General features: G+C 38.7%; 2 protein-coding genes across 2 annotated transcripts; both read right to left on the bottom strand.

The window, feature by feature from the left end:
- Positions 1–582: 582 nt before the first annotated feature.
- On the bottom strand, positions 583–3,805 carry si:ch73-141c7.1 (coenzyme Q-binding protein COQ10 homolog, mitochondrial). The gene is made up of 5 exons (XM_020632653.3): positions 3,590–3,805; positions 2,858–3,010; positions 2,315–2,507; positions 1,644–1,745; positions 583–1,070 (listed from the first exon to the last, which is right to left on the bottom strand). Exons 1-5 carry the CDS (start codon positions 3,691–3,693, stop codon positions 918–920), a joined length of 705 nt encoding a protein of 234 aa, XP_020488309.2. The 5' UTR covers positions 3,694–3,805; the 3' UTR covers positions 583–917.
- A 233-nt stretch (positions 3,806–4,038) lies between these two features.
- On the bottom strand, positions 4,039–13,217 carry hsd17b1 (hydroxysteroid (17-beta) dehydrogenase 1). The gene is made up of 7 exons (XM_020632677.3): positions 12,958–13,217; positions 7,338–7,473; positions 6,977–7,138; positions 6,725–6,904; positions 6,483–6,576; positions 6,197–6,380; positions 4,039–5,512 (listed from the first exon to the last, which is right to left on the bottom strand). The coding sequence occupies exons 2-7, from the start codon at positions 7,432–7,434 to the stop codon at positions 5,357–5,359; spliced, it is 873 nt and encodes a 290-aa protein (XP_020488333.1). The 5' UTR covers positions 7,435–7,473; positions 12,958–13,217; the 3' UTR covers positions 4,039–5,356.
- Positions 13,218–18,680: the final 5,463 nt, after the last annotated feature.

Genomic DNA, 18,680 nt, shown 5'->3' with positions numbered 1-18,680 from the left:
TGTATATTATAGAATTACCATAAAAACATGGGCTAAGTGTTACTTCTAGTCACACCCTGTAGCTTCAGTAAAAAAAAAAAAAAAAAAAACGTTTTGCAACTCGGCCTTAAGAAGTGTCCTTTTTAAAATAAAAAAGTGTTTGTCTTCAGATTATGTTGTTTTTCTAATGAGGTATTGAAAACTTGATGACCACTTCTGTCTACATGCTAATGAAAGATTGCCAATGCTATTATTTATAGAGAACAGGCAGAATATCGCTTTAAAGCAAAAGGATTTGTATTTGACAGTTTTTGTCTGATTTAAGAGCCGCCTGATTTCAGTCTAAAATTGTATCATTCATTAAACCGAGCCACTGACAAGCTTTTTTTTTCTCTAAAAGTTATAAGTCACACTTAGGACTATGCACTTTTTCCTTTGGACTTACCCTAAGCCTTAGGTCATTGAGAGTTATATATTTCAATAAAAACTCTAATCTGGCCATGAGCACCGGACTATTACATTTTGACTTAAAAATGTCAAAAATTTTCCACATTTTCTGAGATATACAATGCATGTATATGCAATGAGACAAGGACATTGTTTTAAAAAATTAGAGCCTTTTAATTCTACCAACAAAAATAAATCGCTTTACAACAAAGAACCCTTATCTCTTTTACATTACTAAACAGTGGAGTCTGTACATTGTATTCATTCATTTCCCTTAAATAAATATATATGTACAAGAGGTTATATAAATTCCTTTATAGCGTCAGATAAAAGGTTTTAAGTATATTCAATGTGCAAAGCAACTCAAGCTTAAGGTTACGAGTTAGTGCAAATAGAAGATTAAGCTGCTGTGAAAGAGCCAGTGTTGACAGGAGAGAGAGAATGCTTTGGTCCAGGTGGATGTGGATCGTGAGAAGGTAAAAGTGGTCTCCTCATGTTGACCGCCTCCTCAATGATGCCTCCTGTTGGCTACTGTAGAGCGTTGCAGCTCGTGATTCAAAGGCACCGATCATCTGCTTCACCACTTCATCAAAGAACAGGCTGGCTAGCTGAGAGTGCAGAAGAGATCTGAACTCAAATGACACCTACAGAGAACACGGGAAGAGGAGGAACATGTAAGCACACCATTTATAAGTGTCTTTATCCTCAGTTTTACAGATTTATAGAAATGATCTGAAGACAGACCCACAATAATGTCAGTTCAAAAGACCACAATCTAAATATAAATGAAAGATCATCATGTCAATCAGACCTTACAGTATTTGATAATCAGTCCAGTTTATTCAACATGCTCTACTGAAAGTAGACAACTTCCTGGCTGAGTCAGAGCTGATCTAAGTTAAACTCTTGACAGCAGCTCTTTAACCCTGTTCTTGGCCCGAGGGCTATTTCAGGCCGCCTTGGACACTAGTCTGCTACACGAGGCTAAATTTAGAGCATAATGAGATTGTACTCAGCACTTCCTTTTAGTGAGTAATCCATTCACAAAGGAACAAGAGTGACGTTATAAGTGCACTATCTGAGCCGATGTCCAATGAGAAAGTCATTCAGTTGTTTTTAAATTGCATGGACTCATTGCAGAATGCAACAAATGATGTTTGTGGATGCCACATAAAAACCTGATTTGCTGAGATATTCATTTTATCGTATGCGCTTACATAGAAGTCCACTTTGCAGGAAGCTGGAACGTCTTTGTCTCCAGGGGCAAACCTCCATATTGTTTCAAGATGGCTGAAGAGGGATCCATCAGTGCACAAAGCCTGTTTGCAAAAAAAAAAATCAACATTTCTTATCATCAACTGAAAAAACACATTGATTATTCCCTGGGTAAAAGCCTCTTCAGGGATATGTTTTTTTATCTCTACTCTCTAAAGATTTACAGAAAAAGTTTTCTGCAACTGACATTCTATACCCTAAAAAAAAGACACATTCACAGGTGTCTCTTTAAGCCATTAAGAATGTTCTTTCAATTGATCAGTGAACTAGCAAAAAGGGACATCTTTAACATGAAAAAGGAATTAGTGGAGAAAAGAGTAGGAAGTCAAAAAAAAACCTGACAGACAGAATGTGGAAGTTCCTCTAAAGCCTGCTCATGCTTGTTCAAAGACAGCTATTACTGTAATTATGTTCGCCAGACAAAGCTCCCACTTCTCTCTTAAAAAGCTCAGTCAAAGATATGATTTTTAACATAAACAGAAATTATTATTTTTATGATACTTAGTCCCCTTCTCTTAAGTCACTGGCGCCTCATCACTGACCAAGTTCAGAGGTAGGAAATAACCTTTGATAGACAATAAAAGAAGGAATATAAAAAGTATTTAGGACCTACCCTGACTTGGTGGTTTGGGATGCAGGTGACCTCAGACGAGTAGCGCTCCAAGATGGGGGGGAAACCTATTTCGAGCTTCGCCAGGACATGACCATTTGGTCCCTTCACGACCCGTGACTTCGTGCACCAGGGCACAAAGTGATGGTACTGGTTGATATTTGCCACCAAATCGTACATCTGCGCTGGAGTATACCTGAGAACAAAGTCACATGAAAATGCACACCCAATGAGATAATATCACAATTTTATTACAGAGCATACTTATCAAATTGTTTTTAAATGTAATATTTAGTTTTAGTTTTGAGCAAGCAAATGTTTTCTTTTTAGCTTAAACTGACCTCCAACTTTCATTTTTCAATAAGGCAAAATAAAAGGTTGCCTTACTGTGCATGTTAAAAACAATCAACACTTTTAATTCATATAATCATGTTAATTATTTTTTTTACAAGAAGAAACACTCATTTTAGTTGTGTATTGTGTGTTTTGTTGTTTTATGTCCTCTCCAATTACTTCAGTATTGTTGTATTATCTAATGACACTCACCCTAATGTCCGGCATTCAGAGTACTCCATCCTGCGGGTGCTGATGGGAGCAACCAGGTGGATGAAGCCCCGGCTAGTTGTGATGGTTGGGATGGTTGGGCAGAGAGGCAAGCTGGCTCTTCTAGCTACCAGGGCACCACAGGAGCTCAAGCGTCTAAGGAGCAGAAATGTTATATTGACACCATGAATGTGGAATGAGTTTGTGGGAAATGTAGAAGGATCATTCGTGGTTTAATTACAGTCAGGAATCCTGTGGCATCTAGCATTCATTTTAATGGGCCAGTAAATTTAGTCTTAAGGGTGCTTAACAATATAAAAGGTTTGCACAAGTCATTTAGCCAATAATGTAAATTAAAACTATTTTAATAAAATGTAGGATCATTAATTTATAAAATTACTACAAGGGAAGTGTAGCATGTATTACGACTTTATTAATGAAAATTTAGCTGGATTCTTGCTCCCCTTTTAGACTGCTTTTGATGCCATTTTTTAAAAGTAAGACAAGACTGAGGAAAGACGACTCTCATGTTACATCAACACCGGAAGTTAGGCTACTTTTCAAAATAATTGAAAGTGAAACAGAAAATAAACTTTACTATTATACAAATAACACTTAGATAATAATAAAAAAAATTCTAAAACCGTAGAAACGTAGCCTAAATTTAAACAAAAGACCACAATTGAGTAGGCCTACCTGAGTGGAACTCTGAGGGAATATCGCCTGACGACTCACCTGGTATTAGCTATTTTGGTGTTTCCTCGCACAACTTTAGCTGAGTGTGCTTCGGACACGTCCAGCAGTGCCTTCAAAAGAAGTGGGGTCGTTTTATTGGCCATGATGAAGTTTCTGTCCGAAAGTTTCGGTAGAATTCCTCTTCGAGACGCCGGTTGTTTCAACAAAAAGCTGGCAGCAGAAGCAGTAACACCGGCTCTGCTCTTGCCTGTTGCACGGTATACCAAATAAGGACTGTAATGACGTAACAGGAGGAGCCTTTTAATCTGGCCAATCAGAAAGAAAGGTTGCTACATTTTAAAAGCGGACCTTGATCCCTTATACCCAAATGATTCATTATTATTCTTATAATTAATGTTATCGCATGCAAAAGGAAAAGAGCAATTTTATAAGATATTCAGGGGACTTATTTGTTTTATTGACTTACAAATTTGTCTGCATACATTTTTAAACTCTTCCATTTATTATATATATTATATATTAAATCATATGTTATAATGAAATTGCAAATGACATTGAATTTACCAATGCTGGTGCTGGTGGAATATGTGCATTAAGGAAACTTAAACAGAACCATGTGTAACTTCATGTTAGTCACAAAAAAAGGCCACATTTTTTTGTTGATGTTTAATTTCTGATTTAATGTAATTTAACCATCTTTATACTTTTCTAGGCCTTCTTGTTTTTATTAATATTTTCAAATATATATTTTTTTAATTTTAGTTGTATTGTTGCTCATCTCCTCAGTCTTACTTAGAATTAGACACATGGAGTTCCTTTGGACTGCAATAGGTAAAAATACAACAAAAAAACGGAAAGCTTTGACTTACGCACAGAATTTAGACTGACAATTGATATTTTCCTCAAGCAAGCAGAAGCATTAATTACATGGTGAGCAAATCTATAGCCTAAATGCTGTGCGCATGACACACCTGGAATTTGGTCTTGGAGCAGAAGCTCTAAAACATTTCAGACCATAAAACCCCTACAAGTATATACCAAACCATATGTCCAAGTCCAAGTCCAAATTAAAAAGTAGTTTTTTTTTCACAGGATTTTTGTTTGTTAACAATTGTGTTGCTGGTACACGTGTCAAGTCACACCCACTCTGTACACACATTAGAGTTTAAAAAATGTAACAAAACTGGTTTAATATGAATGATATGGGCTACCTGGAGTGCAGTAGCATGTACATGGGGTGGTCTAGAAGGTCATCATTTAAATATACATTTAAATGAAATGTAGTTGGGTTCAAAGCATAGTAATAGTACGAGAATCATTAAACAACAGAATTCAATAGTTTACGAAACAAAAAAAAGTTTATATTTAACACATAAGCCTTTACCTTACTCTTTAAATACTGCTTTGCAGTAAAAGCCTGTTTAAGGCTCCTAGAGGTGAAACTCTCTTAGTACTGTGGAATAGGCTAATACAACCAGAACTGGCAGTGCTGGGGAGCTTCAGACCTGAATTAGGGCTCTTGATCTGCAAGGGATTTGAAAACTCAGTCGATCCCAATATAGGACAGAAAGGTAACATATAGTTTGACAAAAAACCTATCTAAGACTATAAGAGAACAGGGATTTAGCAGGCTTATCCAACAGTTACATAAGGGATGAATGCTGATCCAGCTGGCCCTCCTTTATCTTTGAACCTTGAAGTGATCCAAAAAGGGGCATTAATCTTTCTGCATACAGTTAACTTTCACAATCTAAGCAAGTGTTTCTTAAGTTTTCATAGTTATTTTTTATTTCTCTATGTGCAAAATTATTGTTCCTCATCTGAGAAAATGATTTTGCTCATTGCACCGATGTAGGTCAGACCATCGGGTTCTGTGATCTTCAGTTTGGTGAGAGGTGGAATGTCACCACTGGTGAAGTATCTGAAGGCAGGGCAGGGTGACTGGATGGCATCCAGAAATACCTTTGAGATGAACACAAAAACACAGAGACAGCAGCTGAACCAAGGAAATGTGGTTTGGAGGAGAGGGCTGGATTGTTTAGAGCAGGTGCTGATGATTTGTGATGTATTAACTAATAACACATAAATATTACAGAAAAACAAGGTTCTGCAAGTGATATTCAGCTTGCTGAGAAAGCAGTCACCCAACTAAAATCCTGGGTTTAGAGTGCAATAAAATAAAACAAAAAAACAAGACTGATAACTACAACTTCACCTCAAAAAATCTAAACTATCAGTTTACGACCCTGAGCCAGAGTGTAGCCTAATACAGGCTTCTTCCTATCAAACTTTTATCAACCTTATTTCATTTAAAGAAAACATGTAAAAACATTACTGTTTCAGAGTGGTGGGATAGGGTTTAACAGCCATATGAGCGTCAAAACTTCATTTTTTTTAAGTGTCATGTGTTTTCATATTAATTCTTTTTCTTTTCACACAATGAACAAATGTAATGAAAATACAAAGAAATAAAAGCCAGTGGTGGGATTGTGTGTGTAGTATAAATGTAAATCTGATTAAATCAAAATAAAAAACACAACATAATGGCATTGATATCAGCATAAAAAAAATGCTTTCACCAGCACTGTTACATGTTGTGAATGTCTCGTGCAGTTATGATTAATTGAACATATAGGTACAACATACCTTTACAATTTCCTCTGTGTCCTGTGCTGCATTTTGGAAAACGGAGCCACAGTGCTGCAAGTACTTTTCATAGAGACTGAGTGTGTGGGGGTCAACCTGTTTGAGAGATGAATCCCCAAGCTCTGCCTTCTGCAGGTTGACCAGGAAGTCGGTGTTGACGGGTCCACACTCAATGAGACTCACACTACAGGATGAGCATTGAGTCAATAACTGTTCTATTTTTTTTTTTTTTTGACTAGTCTCTAGCCTGAAGGGAAAGTTGAAAACAGTAACTTAGAAAACTTACTGAATATTGAAGTGTTGCAAGAGGACTGCCATACTCTCACATGCTCCCTCGACTGCAAATTTACTGGCACAGTACAGCTCATTAAAAGGCAGACCTGCAAGAGTGCATGAAGTACAGACGGGTTATTTTGGCAATTTCATGCATGGAAGCAAACCCCCAAATTATTTGTTTTTGCAACTTCTTTGAATCATGAATCATCATTGTTGACATTCAGAGATTCCTCAGCCATGAACTTGTCTCACCATGAAGGCCTCCTGTGCTGCCAGTGACCAGAATGCGGCCCTGGCCCTGAGCCTTCATGCCTGGCAGAAAGGCCTGGATGGTCTGGATGGTACCGAGGAGGTTGACGTCCAGAATCTGCCTCATGGAGTCCAAGGATTGTGCCTCCAGTGGCCCCATCAAACCCACACCAGCATTGCATACTGTGGTGAGTATAAGCGTGCTCAGACACACAAATGATCATTTTAAACATGACACAGTGACACAAGACATACCTAAAATGTCCACTCTTTTCTCCACAACCCGGTCCCTCGCATCCAGGATGGACTGCTGGCCAGTCACGTCCATTTGGAGAATGTCCATTGTGTCCCTGTGCAGACCTTTGACACACTCTAAAAGACGCTCCTTCTTAGCCAGGTTTCTCATTGTGGCGTAGACTAAACAGAAAGCAACATGAATCATGAATACCTTTCAAAGTTTTCTCCTTTTACAGATTATTTAACAACACAATGTAAAGCTCTGTTTGCGGTGTAAGTTTCAATTCAAAGTTTTTTGTAATAACCGTTCCTCACAGTGTGGCAGGCTCTCTAAGAACACAATTAAAGACCATGCTTGGCAGATGTCAGCTGTTGTTACCTTTATATTCCTTGTTGGGGTCAGAAGCCAGCCGGACAGCCAGGCTAAGGCCAATGCCAGAGGAGCAGCCTGTGATCAGAACCACCTTCTTATCCATGGAGTCTGGCTCACTGATGCTCTGCTCTCTAAAAAGCAACTGGAAAAGAGAGGACAAGATGGAGTTATGTGAAGTATCTTTTTTCTCAGTGTTTTCATTTTTTTGTCTGACACAAGGACATTTAACTCTAAACATTTCCTATTATCAGAAACACTGAACCCTCACAGATTTTTCCCATGTCCTGAATTGTGTAGTTTGACTTTTTTCTCATTGAGATGTGTGGGAAACATTTCTGCCCTTTTTATTGTTTGTTTTTTAGCCTTTTTTGAACTGTAAGTGACATCAATGATATAGGCTGTAAATTAAACATGAACTTGGAGGTGTATTGACTAGAATGTCTAAGACTACTGTGAGGTTTTATACATTTCAATTAAATGTATCTTTTTAAATTGACAAAGTCATGCAAAAATTAAACTTAACACTATAAATTGTGCTTGTTTGCATTATTTCTATAAGCACTAGGTGGCAGCAAAACATCACAATACCAGTCCTCTATTACAAGACAGACCATCTCCTATTCCATTGACCACAAACGCTCCATGTAACAGAATACAGCCAAAAGGAAAGATGGTTTGTGGGTTTTAGTCTAAGAGATCAGGAGAGAAAATCGCTGAGTAGCCATCTCATAAGCTCTCAAAATTAGAGCTCTTGTCCTTTTTTTCCAGCATGGTGTGCAGAGAAATTGTCAGGTCTAACAGAAAAGTGATATTCACTGATGCAATCCCGACCTGATAGTTTTATCATGGTTTATAAAGACACACAGAATTGCCAAAAATCTTCTAAATCTATGCAGTCATCTCAGTTCAAGAACCTTCATATTGTAAGCTTTGAGCACTAAATGTATTTCTGCTAGTAAGTGGTCCTAGTTGAGATTATCCTCCTCACACATACTTAGTCCCAAAATTAAGAAAAAACTTTAGTGCACGTAAATCAAAAATAGTGGTAAATCAGAAAATTGCTATTTACATCTTAACAGATCTTTATAAGCCTTGTCAACCGTCTTTGACAGATCAAACAAAGGCATTAAAAATCTGCAAATAAAATCATTAGGCCCAGAGAAAATGCAAAGGGGGAAACTGGAACATTTGGTAGCAAAACAATTCCAACCAAAGCTCGGCCTATTAAGTTATTTATCATGCATGTACTAAGCAGTGACTGGAAAATATTGTGTGTGATTATAAGAAGTAAACATGAGCTTGTGAGTTTTCACTAGATGGCAACAAAACCTCAGGTAGTCATTGATCTATCAGAGCTGTAGAGTCTAGAAAGTGAGTGTAGATCCAAAATGTCCCATTTTTGTTTATACTGTGTCCTATTGAATTCAATATTGATGAATTAGTGTTTAAAGTTGGTTTTGTGAAAAAGCCTCCAAAAAATAGGTATTTTGTAATACTGAGATGTCATGTCTTCTCTATCTCCTATCTCATACCTCATCTCTCTCACTTTCTTTTCATGCCTTGTTGCCTTCTTTATGCATTTCCACATGTACTGACCATTCTCCTATGTCTGAGTTTCTGGCATGTCAAAAGACCATTTCAGCAGCCCGATTTAAAAGAATTTCTTCTGCTGTGGGAGCAAACCCAGTAGGAATTTCCTGCTATTTTGTTGCGTTCCTCCCATTGAGATGGCATCAGCCTGGCTGCTGTCCCAGAGTCTGTGGGACAGATTACAGCCGACCTTGAACCACTTTCAAATATCTACGATTAGCAAGCATTCAAAATCTGACCTCAGAACTGAGGGCTACTGTGTGCCCCTTTTATGTAATATGCTTATCTTTTTCAGACTAAAATGTTTAGTGCCTTGGCTAATGGATATTGTATTTCTACTGTTCTGTAGAGGACATGAAATACACCCACGTTTTTGAGTGTAGTGTGCAAATTGGTTTAACTTTGGACAAAATTCAAATGCAAATTAGGTGTACCATCCTCACTCAACCAAAAACAAATCAAAACTCTGAGGTACGGGATGTACTTCATCCTTGAGCTGTCTCTGTATCCATCCTGACAGCATGGTACAGTCTATGGTCCATGGTCTGGTGCAGTTGGGCACCTTCCTGCTACACGTGGCCTACAGTTTCCCCCTGGCTCAGTAACTACCAACAGAAGGTTGAGTGGTGGTGCACAATGGTCTGGAAAAGCCATGAAGCACCTCCAGGACAAGATAAGCCAAGAGGCAACAGACCTCTAAGACCTTATGATAACTTTGTGAATGTGCAAGAACATCCCCCCTGCACAGCAGTGTGTCCTATAGGGAAAAGTAATGTATCTTTTGGATATGGAGCTCAAGTTGGAAAGTTAAGAGAAGAAGAATTATGATTCTCCACTGTAACTGCATGACAGGAGTGTCTGCTACATGCTTTAAGAGAGAAAGAATAACAGTTTCCTTGTGTTAGTCCATTTATGTGCTGAGTATTTCATGTTGGATGTACCAGTAAAGACTGCATGGTGCATGCACAATATGAAGTTTGTAACAACAACTTCTGTGGCTTCAGAAACAGATGCTCTTGACAGGATGTCCCATGTGAGAATGATGAGCAGAAGCGAAACATCTGAAGACGTGCGCACGTCAGGGATGTGGTGAGGCTGAAATGTCACGCTACACTATCAAGAAAGGTAAACGTGACAAATTTACTGAAGGCATTTCATCTGAAAGGAAAGCGATAGAGCTTAAATTTATCTGGCATGTAACCTCACTATTCAAGTAGCGGATACAGCTGGGTTAAAGGCCTTTGAGGCAACTAGGGTCAAACTTGTTTCTAATTATAAGACAGGATGATTAAGTTTGGTGTCTTTAATTTTTGTGACCAGCAAATAGCAACCAGAGTTGGTCGTAATCTGCCCAGTAAGAAAGATACTTTCTTTTATGTGGTGCTTACATTTAAAATGACATATCTGCGGAGGCTTTAGTCCTCTGGGCGGGCGGCCCGGGTTCGAGTCTGACCTGTGGCTCCTTTCCTGCATGTCATTCCCAGGCTCTCTCTTCATCTCCCCGATTTCTTATTTCTTTATCCCCTGTCTTATCTCAATACCTTAAGAAAAGAAAGTATCTGGCTTTTGTTCTTGTTTGTGTTAGGATTCAACATATTGCTCTTAGTTTAAGTGTTGAAGAATAATATGTAGTAACAATAGAAAGTATTGCCTGTTCTGTGAAACCCATCCACTGAGAATTTAAACCAGGAAATAAAAAACTGAACCAGCCGCTATAACTTTAAATGGCTAGACTGCTGACTGATGAAAGATTCTGCACCTATAATCCCCCCTTTGCGGATGAAATATACTTCAATATAGAGTAAAGACAGAGAGAGAGCCTGAGAAATGCACAGTGCATTTTTCACAGGGGTAAAAAAGAGGAAGTGTGGCTGGCTCCTTTCTGCTAAAATCATCATGGCTGAAACAGGAGAGGACGTGTGGAAAGTATGAATGGTTTTGAACACACCAACAAAGTAGCAGAATCAGCTCCTTTTAGAAGGGATACAGTTTCCTGAAACCATTTTAGTACGTTTAACTTAATCATTATGTATGAATTAATCTTATATGTCAGAAATCAGTATTAACAAGAAAGCTGCAGCCCATATTGCATTATGCTCAGTTCAAGACCAAAACAAACACAACAAAAATGGACCACTATTTGGAGTGGGAGTACAATTTTGCGGTGGGGACAAGGAAGGGATCTGGCTTAACCTCAAATGTCAAAGGTCAATGGCTCCTGTCATCAGAGGGTAGGACGTTAGGTCTTGCCCCATGTACCCACATGTCAATCCCTGCTCTCTCATCCCAATTTACTACTCTATCCACTGTCCTGACAAATTAAGGAATAAAAGCCCAAAAATAAATCTTAAAAAGTTGATTTGACTGCTTGTTTAATTTTAATTACTGTACACTAAAAAGTTGAGGACATTATTTTTCAATTATTTTCTATCCCGCAGGCCTACCTCCAAAAACTAGACCTGACCTGTATTTAGCTCAGATTAAATGATGTCTCTGTGGTGGTTTTAGCTGCAGGACAAAGCAGGATAGTTTCCACATGCATACCTGCTGCAGCTGCACCATGATAGGAACTATAGTTCGGTTAACAGGCACAAACTCAATATCTGAACTCTGTATCAGTGGTTTGCTCCACTGAGAGATCCAACTGTTCGATAACATACATAAAGACATTTTTTTTTTTGCCTGTGTGAGTGCAGATCTCATCAGTGAAGGTTTGATGGGGTCAACTTTCTCGTCTGGAAAGGAAAACACAGCTTGAGACATCAGATGACTGAGGTTACTCAGGAAACCTTAAATGGGTCAATGGGATGTGAAGCATTGACGAAAAGGACAAGGTAACCTTAACCATTACATTTTATTATAAATATATTCACAGTCCACATTCATGCACACATTCCAATGTTAATCTTTTATTTCTTGGCTCTCTTTCTTTGTTCCAGGTGCAGCAGGCGGAGAAGGCCCGGCACTCAATGCATCACTACCTCACCTGTGAAGTGGTGAAATGAAGTGATGGGTGGTGGTGTGTTCTTGCACGGCAAGTGACTCAGCTATACTGGTATTTACCTGGCACTGAATGCAGACATGTTTTGGTACTAACACTCTCACCCCACATAGGTGTTACACCAAGTGAATTCCTCGTTTTTTCCATGAGTGGGCCTCGGTTTCTCTGTCTGTCTGAATCATTTCTAAATTACGCTTTTCATGTGTCCTCTTGCCTTCACATAGACGAAGATGTAATCAGCAGGCGCTCCACCCACAACCGGGTTACCTGGATACCCTCTGTTTACAGTTGGGTTTGGACAAACCGTAACTATGAGGGCATTGTGTTAATATGTATTATAGTAAGTGACATGTCTTTTCACATAAACCTCACGTCGAACATTTTCTAAAACATATTTTGCATACCTTCCCCTGACTCGCTCTTTTCCTGTTTTCTGAAATTCTAAAGAAAGCCACTTCCTCTCTCTGTCAAACCTGCACTTCAAATAAAAGGAGATGAAAATGATCTGCACTTGAGATATTAAGTGCTTACACCTGAATAATAAAGTGTGTTGTGTGTACAGTAATGTTGCAGGTTTTTTGTTGTTGTTGCTAAATAAGGATTCCCCACCGAATCCATCAGGTTGCATAAGTTAGCTTTTATAGGAAAGCTTGACTAAAATCTTGGCACAATGACAGTCAATGACAACTGCCTTTGAAAATCGTAACAACGCAACTCAGGCCGGCCCAAAACTCACTTACATAATCATTCGACTTTCAGTTCTCAGGAGCCAAGAACACAATAAAACGCTTGGCATGTAAATCTGTTAAGTGCCTGTCACCGTGAGCACTTTTTTCTCTCCCCCGCTCACTAATTGACACGTATCGTGGATCACGTTTCCCTAAGCCCCCTTTTTCATCTGCTCTTAGCACAGGTCCACGATGTCCCCCCCCTCACTCCCACAGTTGAGAGTTAATCCTTGTTATTACATCAACAAATATTTCCCTCAGAAACCTACATAGAAACAAATGTCACCTATCTTCATTTCTTACATACCGGGTCAGGTTCTCCATTGTGTTTTCTGACACTGCTGTTCTCATGAAATCATTTCTCATGACTGTCGATGCTGCTGCATTTGAAAAGAAAGCTGCAACAAAACAAAAACAACATGAATAAACATTCTTCATTGTTTCAGGGCTTCTTTTAAAGGTTGAAAGGGAGATCTCGTCTTTGAAGGTATTCAGTTTTGTCTGACAATTCATTCTGTACATTGCTCAGAGGATTTTCAGTGTATAGAATATAAAAGTTTATTCCGAGGACTACTTATGCAAACCCTAATGATACACAACAGAAGGTCTTCTAACCTCTTAATCAAAACAACATGCACTCTGTTACCTTCAAGGATAATTATTCTTTAACTTTGGATGAAATGTTGAATTAATAAGCAGAGGAATAAGAAATGCTCAGAGCTTTTGTTACAGCCTCACATATTTGGTTATGATCAGTAGCTAACTGCTTTAACTGTGGCATTATGTCGGATTGTGTACTTAAAAGCTCTCTTTTCACATTTAACATTATCCCAGAATTGTCGCTTTTGTTAATAAATAACTTGTTTTGTCTGTCATTTTCTAACATACCTAGAGCTGGATTATTCCATTTAGCTATTTTAGTCCAGAAATTCAAATATATTGCTGATTATGTGTTGCCACTTGAAAGAGCAAATAAAAAGAAAAGTTGAAACCATAGCTGCTTTAAAAATAGAAAAACTGCAGATGAATAATATGCATCATAAAATCTGAAAAACTTTTGAGCAGATAGTATTCGAGGGTGCTTTCAGTGTAAATATTCAGTAGATTATGTAAATGTACTTTTTCTACACGACTTTTCCAGTCTAAGCTAATGCTGCAGATACAAAACATTCCCAAAGGACCATCTGGGTCTTATCACCTCAGAACATAATTTCCTTCACATAAATGACCAAGACCAGGAGCCAAGTCCCTTAAGTGTACTTGTGCTCGCTGTTGTACGTGCTTATCAGACATCTCTCCCAGTTTTGGTATGTCAGCGGCCCTTCACTTTATTATGAAAGATGAGAATTTCTCCGATCTCTCCGCTTTTCTGGTGCAGAGCTTTTCCTCTGATCCAATGAGTTTGTCTTTTAAAGTAATTAGAGGAACAAAAAGGCTAAGGTCGTGTATTCTGACAGACAATTACAAGCGGCCACAGTGACATGACGGTAAAGATATCTGTGTGGTAGTATCATTAAATCTGTTGCTCAGTTATAAAATAACGGAGCAAAGGTCAAGAGAAAGCTCTGGGAAACGTGCTGTGCTGCTCGATTCTGAACTATGGAGCAAATCACTAGACTTTATCTGGGGCAAATAACAGTTTTCTGACAGTTTATCATAGTTAGTCATACTGTACTTAGGCCTATAATTTGGGTTTAGAAAGCAGAGTTCTGTGGAGGGATCAGATATATGAGCAGAGGAGGATGGAAGCCCAAATGCATGATTATTAGCTCATGGTTACATAAGATTCGTTTTTTTTAGCGTGACTTTAACCAACATAAGAAGAAGGTTAAATTCTGGGAGTGACAGGTATGCCATGATGCCAAGGCATCAGATCCTTATATGGGCATCATACTGAGCTGATGGGCCAGTTTGACTTTCAGTAGCATTCCAACTCGTCATCAAACTGTTATGAACTCAGTTTCACACTTAACTTCCTTGTTTATACGACTCAATTTTGGATTGTGACAGGTTAGTCTGTCACCATAGAAGCCTGGGTGGTGCTCATGTCCTCCACGCCCTTTCACTTAAAAGAATCTTAATCACTTCTGTCAGTAAACACCACCGTTTGATCATGACTTCAGAGGTTGTCATGTGTCATGTTATATAAGAAGCAAGTACTTGTAAGTTATTAGTAACAGTCATTGTCAAATGCTATTTGAGAGGGTGCATTAAAAATCTTACTAAAGTAAAAGTGCAGAAGCTACTGTATATCAGTGACATTCTTATGGCACATTCAGAATGTTAATACTTTGCATCAATGCTTACACAGCATTTTACTGTATATGCGGGTCAAGGTGAAGCCATTTGAACGACTTTGTGTGAAGTTCAGTCGGTTAAACCGAGTCCCGACCTCGGGGTTTATCCCTCTAAAGGTCACAAGACAAATACAAAGGGGTTTGTGCCACTTATAATGAGAGGGGAGGGAAAGGATAGTCTTCACTTCACAAAATCTCCTAATTTTTTTAAAAACCTTTCTCAATAGATATTTTATAATTAAATTTGCAATAATAACTCTGTTGGAAATCTCACTCTGGTTATTCTGTTATTAAAGGATGATAAGTTATATAACTTACGGTTGCAAATCTCAAAATAAATAAAGATATGGTTGATGACTACGATAACTAACAAAGCTTGATACTCTCTTATGTTTATTTGGTGGTATCAGGGAACAATCAAAAAATAAACAACATATCCTTTTCAAATGTGTGCACCTTTTTTTTACATGGAGTTTAAGTGCATAAAAACATTTAAAAAAAACAACTTGTGGGCCTGTTCCTTTTGAACTTTGAGATTATCTAATACATGACTGTCCTGGTTCAAGGAGCCTCAGAGCCAGATCATATGACTTATCTGTCTCTGGGGTCTTTGATCAGTGCTTCGGATCACATAGTGCAGCTGACATGTGCTGTTCTCCTCATTAACTTTACAATCTAGACAAAAGGTGAAATGACATCAAAGTTCTTGGAAAAGTCTTACACCAGATTTGGGATTTCTGTCAGATTTGTATCCTCATTACGTGGGGGGAATGTCTTGTGTCTTGTATATCATCGTAAAAACCTCCTTATGCAGCATTCTTTTGATACAAAAAGTTCTTTCTCTTAAAATACCTCCATCAATTCTCATATTTCAACTTTTTGAACAAATATTATCATTATTTGGCTATTTTTGTGATTTTGTGAAGCATGCTGTGTACCTTTTAGAATTGTGCTCACACTGCAATTGATACATTCAAAAAATACGTTTTTTTTTGTTTTTTTGGTTCAACAATGAAACGATCTATAGTTTCCAAATGTTTGATCTTTCTTCATTGCTTAAATCTCATTTTGGTTTAACAGGACTATGGCAGAAGATTCCTTAGCTCTCGCCTTGCGTCAGCAGGGGGATTCCTCTAGATTCAGCATCTGGGTGCTGCATTCTTGTTCTGCCTACACATTGCCTTCAAAACTCTCATGAGACACAACAGTTCAACAGCAGCGTTCGCAGACACAGTCGTTTCCTGTCCCCCAGCTGGAGTGAGGGGTGTGAGAAACTTGCTCACTGAGCTCAGAGTTATGGCTAGAGAGGCGAACGGTAGCAGGGAACCAAATAACCCCATCCCACAGTGACAATATAGTCCCATCTCCAACAGACACTCCACTCAATAGATAAGGAAATGACACAAAGGAGCAATTCAATGTCTGTTAACACAAGAGCCCCTGTCTATAATAAATACTGGGCTGTATGAATGAAACATAAAAATCCAACTCTGCATCCTCAAATTGTTCGAACTCATCCTGAAGTTTATGTTAAAACCTGACAGATGGTCCAAACCGGACTCTTTTTTTCAAGGGGTTTTGAGGGTCTCAAATTAGAGCAGGGTCTCCAGGGGAGGGTGTCTCATCGAGGAGCGGACACGCCCTCAGTGCACCGACAGACATTGGGTCTGGAGGGTGGCTAACTCAGTCTGAATTCCTGTCAGAGTGTTTTATGTCCCAATTTAACACAAGAAAAGAGCTGCAGACCAAAGGAAGCTTGACACTCTCTGATTCTTTGCAAGTGTTTTGAGGAAATTAAATTTTGCATGTTGCAACCAGTTAATCAGTGCATTGCAGGCACCTTAAAATCCTTGCAGGGCTGTAAAGCAGAAGTGTACAATGTTCAATTCTGTTCAAAGGCGGCCAAACAATTTCTTCTGGAAATTGATTGTTAGGGTGAATGATGTTGGGCAATGTTAGAAACAATTGGTGGCTGCTAGTCACTTGACTGATTCGGGACGTGATCAGCCGTAGAACTTAGGGGGGGGTGATGAAGAAATCAGATTTAACAGTGAGGCCTGCAAGGAGGCATGAATAACTAGCTGCTGACTTTAGCTATAAGTCATAGCTGTGGGGTCCTTCAGTGCATACACACACACACACACACACACACACACACACACACACACACACACACACACACACACAAGTGCATACACTTAAATCTAGATATCTCCCTGGGAGATCTTGTAATGGTGAAGTACTAAAGTAAGTAAGACCAGAATACAAAATTCTGGGAGCCAATGAGCAGCAGGTTTCTCATTAAAGTTCAGGGAGGTCTTAAGCCGGCCTCAAGTTTACTATATGTCTGTGTGAAAAAAACAAAAAAAACATCGGAAAACAGACACAGGCTACTTGGTCAGAGCAAGCAGTTAGCAGTATTAACAGAGTCGTGTAAAATAAGCTGTCGTTGGTCAAAGCAAATCTATTGTTTTTTTTTCAGATTTGGTCAAAACTCCTGAATTTCCTTGAATTTTCAGGGTTAAATGCATGTTAAACAATTTTCACCCTGATTTCACCCCGCCCGCTCCCTAGTACAATTTTAGCAATTTTACTCTTGTCGGACAGGGAAAAGGCAACTCAGAATGATTTCAGGGGGAAGGCTGCACAGAAATTTTCGAGAAATTCTCAAGCGCGCATCTTTGAAAACAGCTTATTATCATTTCAGTTTTTGTTGAATGTAAAAGCTAAAGCCAGTGGTCGGTTAGCTTGCTTAGCTTAGTATAAGGACTGGGAAGAGCTAACCTTGTCTCCACACAGTGAGAACATGCACCTATAGCCTCTCCGAAGTTTGTTAACATTCATGTCTTATTTGTTTTATCACCACAAAGTCCATAAAGAACCCAAAGACTTGATTGCTACATTATCTAGTGCCCTTGTTCACAAAGAAGATTGAAAGTGACGTGTGAGAGTTGCAGCAAAAAGACAGTTGTCAAATGCGTCACAACCTTTGAACCAAACACCTCTTTACCCCATTCCTCATTCAAGTCATAAAGGGGAAAAACAGCAGGAAGAAGCTAAACAAATACAAAAACAACACAAACTCAGACTTAGGAGTACAGACAAAGCTTACTGCAAAGGTCCGCTAGTGTGCTGGAATAACTCATGAAAGCTGAGACCTTTGGGCTGATTTGGCCTATATGTTTTGCAGTACTTGCTTCAGAAAATCTCTACTGCTGTATTTTGTTATAATGTTTTTTAAATGTTTTTTCACCTCATTTTAGGTTGAGTTCTCCCCACAAACCCAAACCACAAAGCTCTCCCCAGTGTTGGATTAATGGCTTAGATCAGGTGTACCTATTTGGCTTTTGTTTTATCTAAACTATTTCTCTCACATTCATTCTTTCAAAACGTTTAAGAGATAGATAAAAAAAAAAAAAAAAAACTCAAGACAGTTTTTGAATTGATGTTTTCACATTGTCTTGCAGTTCAACAGACACCCACAGAGCCTATAGTCTAACATGAAACAAATGAGAGTGGTGCTGCAGGTCACTGCATTTCCATCACACTGGACCCAGTGACTCCAGTAACAGCAGGTAGATGCGACCATATGTCATCTGAGGCATGGCAGAGGTCAAAGGTTGGCTTGCTTACTAATGATTACCTGCTGAAGCATGCCACTGCTCTTTGTTTGTGTAACCATGGATACAGTAAAAACAAGCCCCACACACGCAATGACACACACACACACACA

The sequence above is a fragment of the Labrus bergylta genome, chromosome 16, assembly GCF_963930695.1.
Source record: "Labrus bergylta chromosome 16, fLabBer1.1, whole genome shotgun sequence".
Classification (NCBI taxonomy): Eukaryota; Metazoa; Chordata; class Actinopteri; order Labriformes; family Labridae; genus Labrus; species Labrus bergylta.
This window is presented reverse-complemented; position numbering and strand designations above follow the sequence as displayed.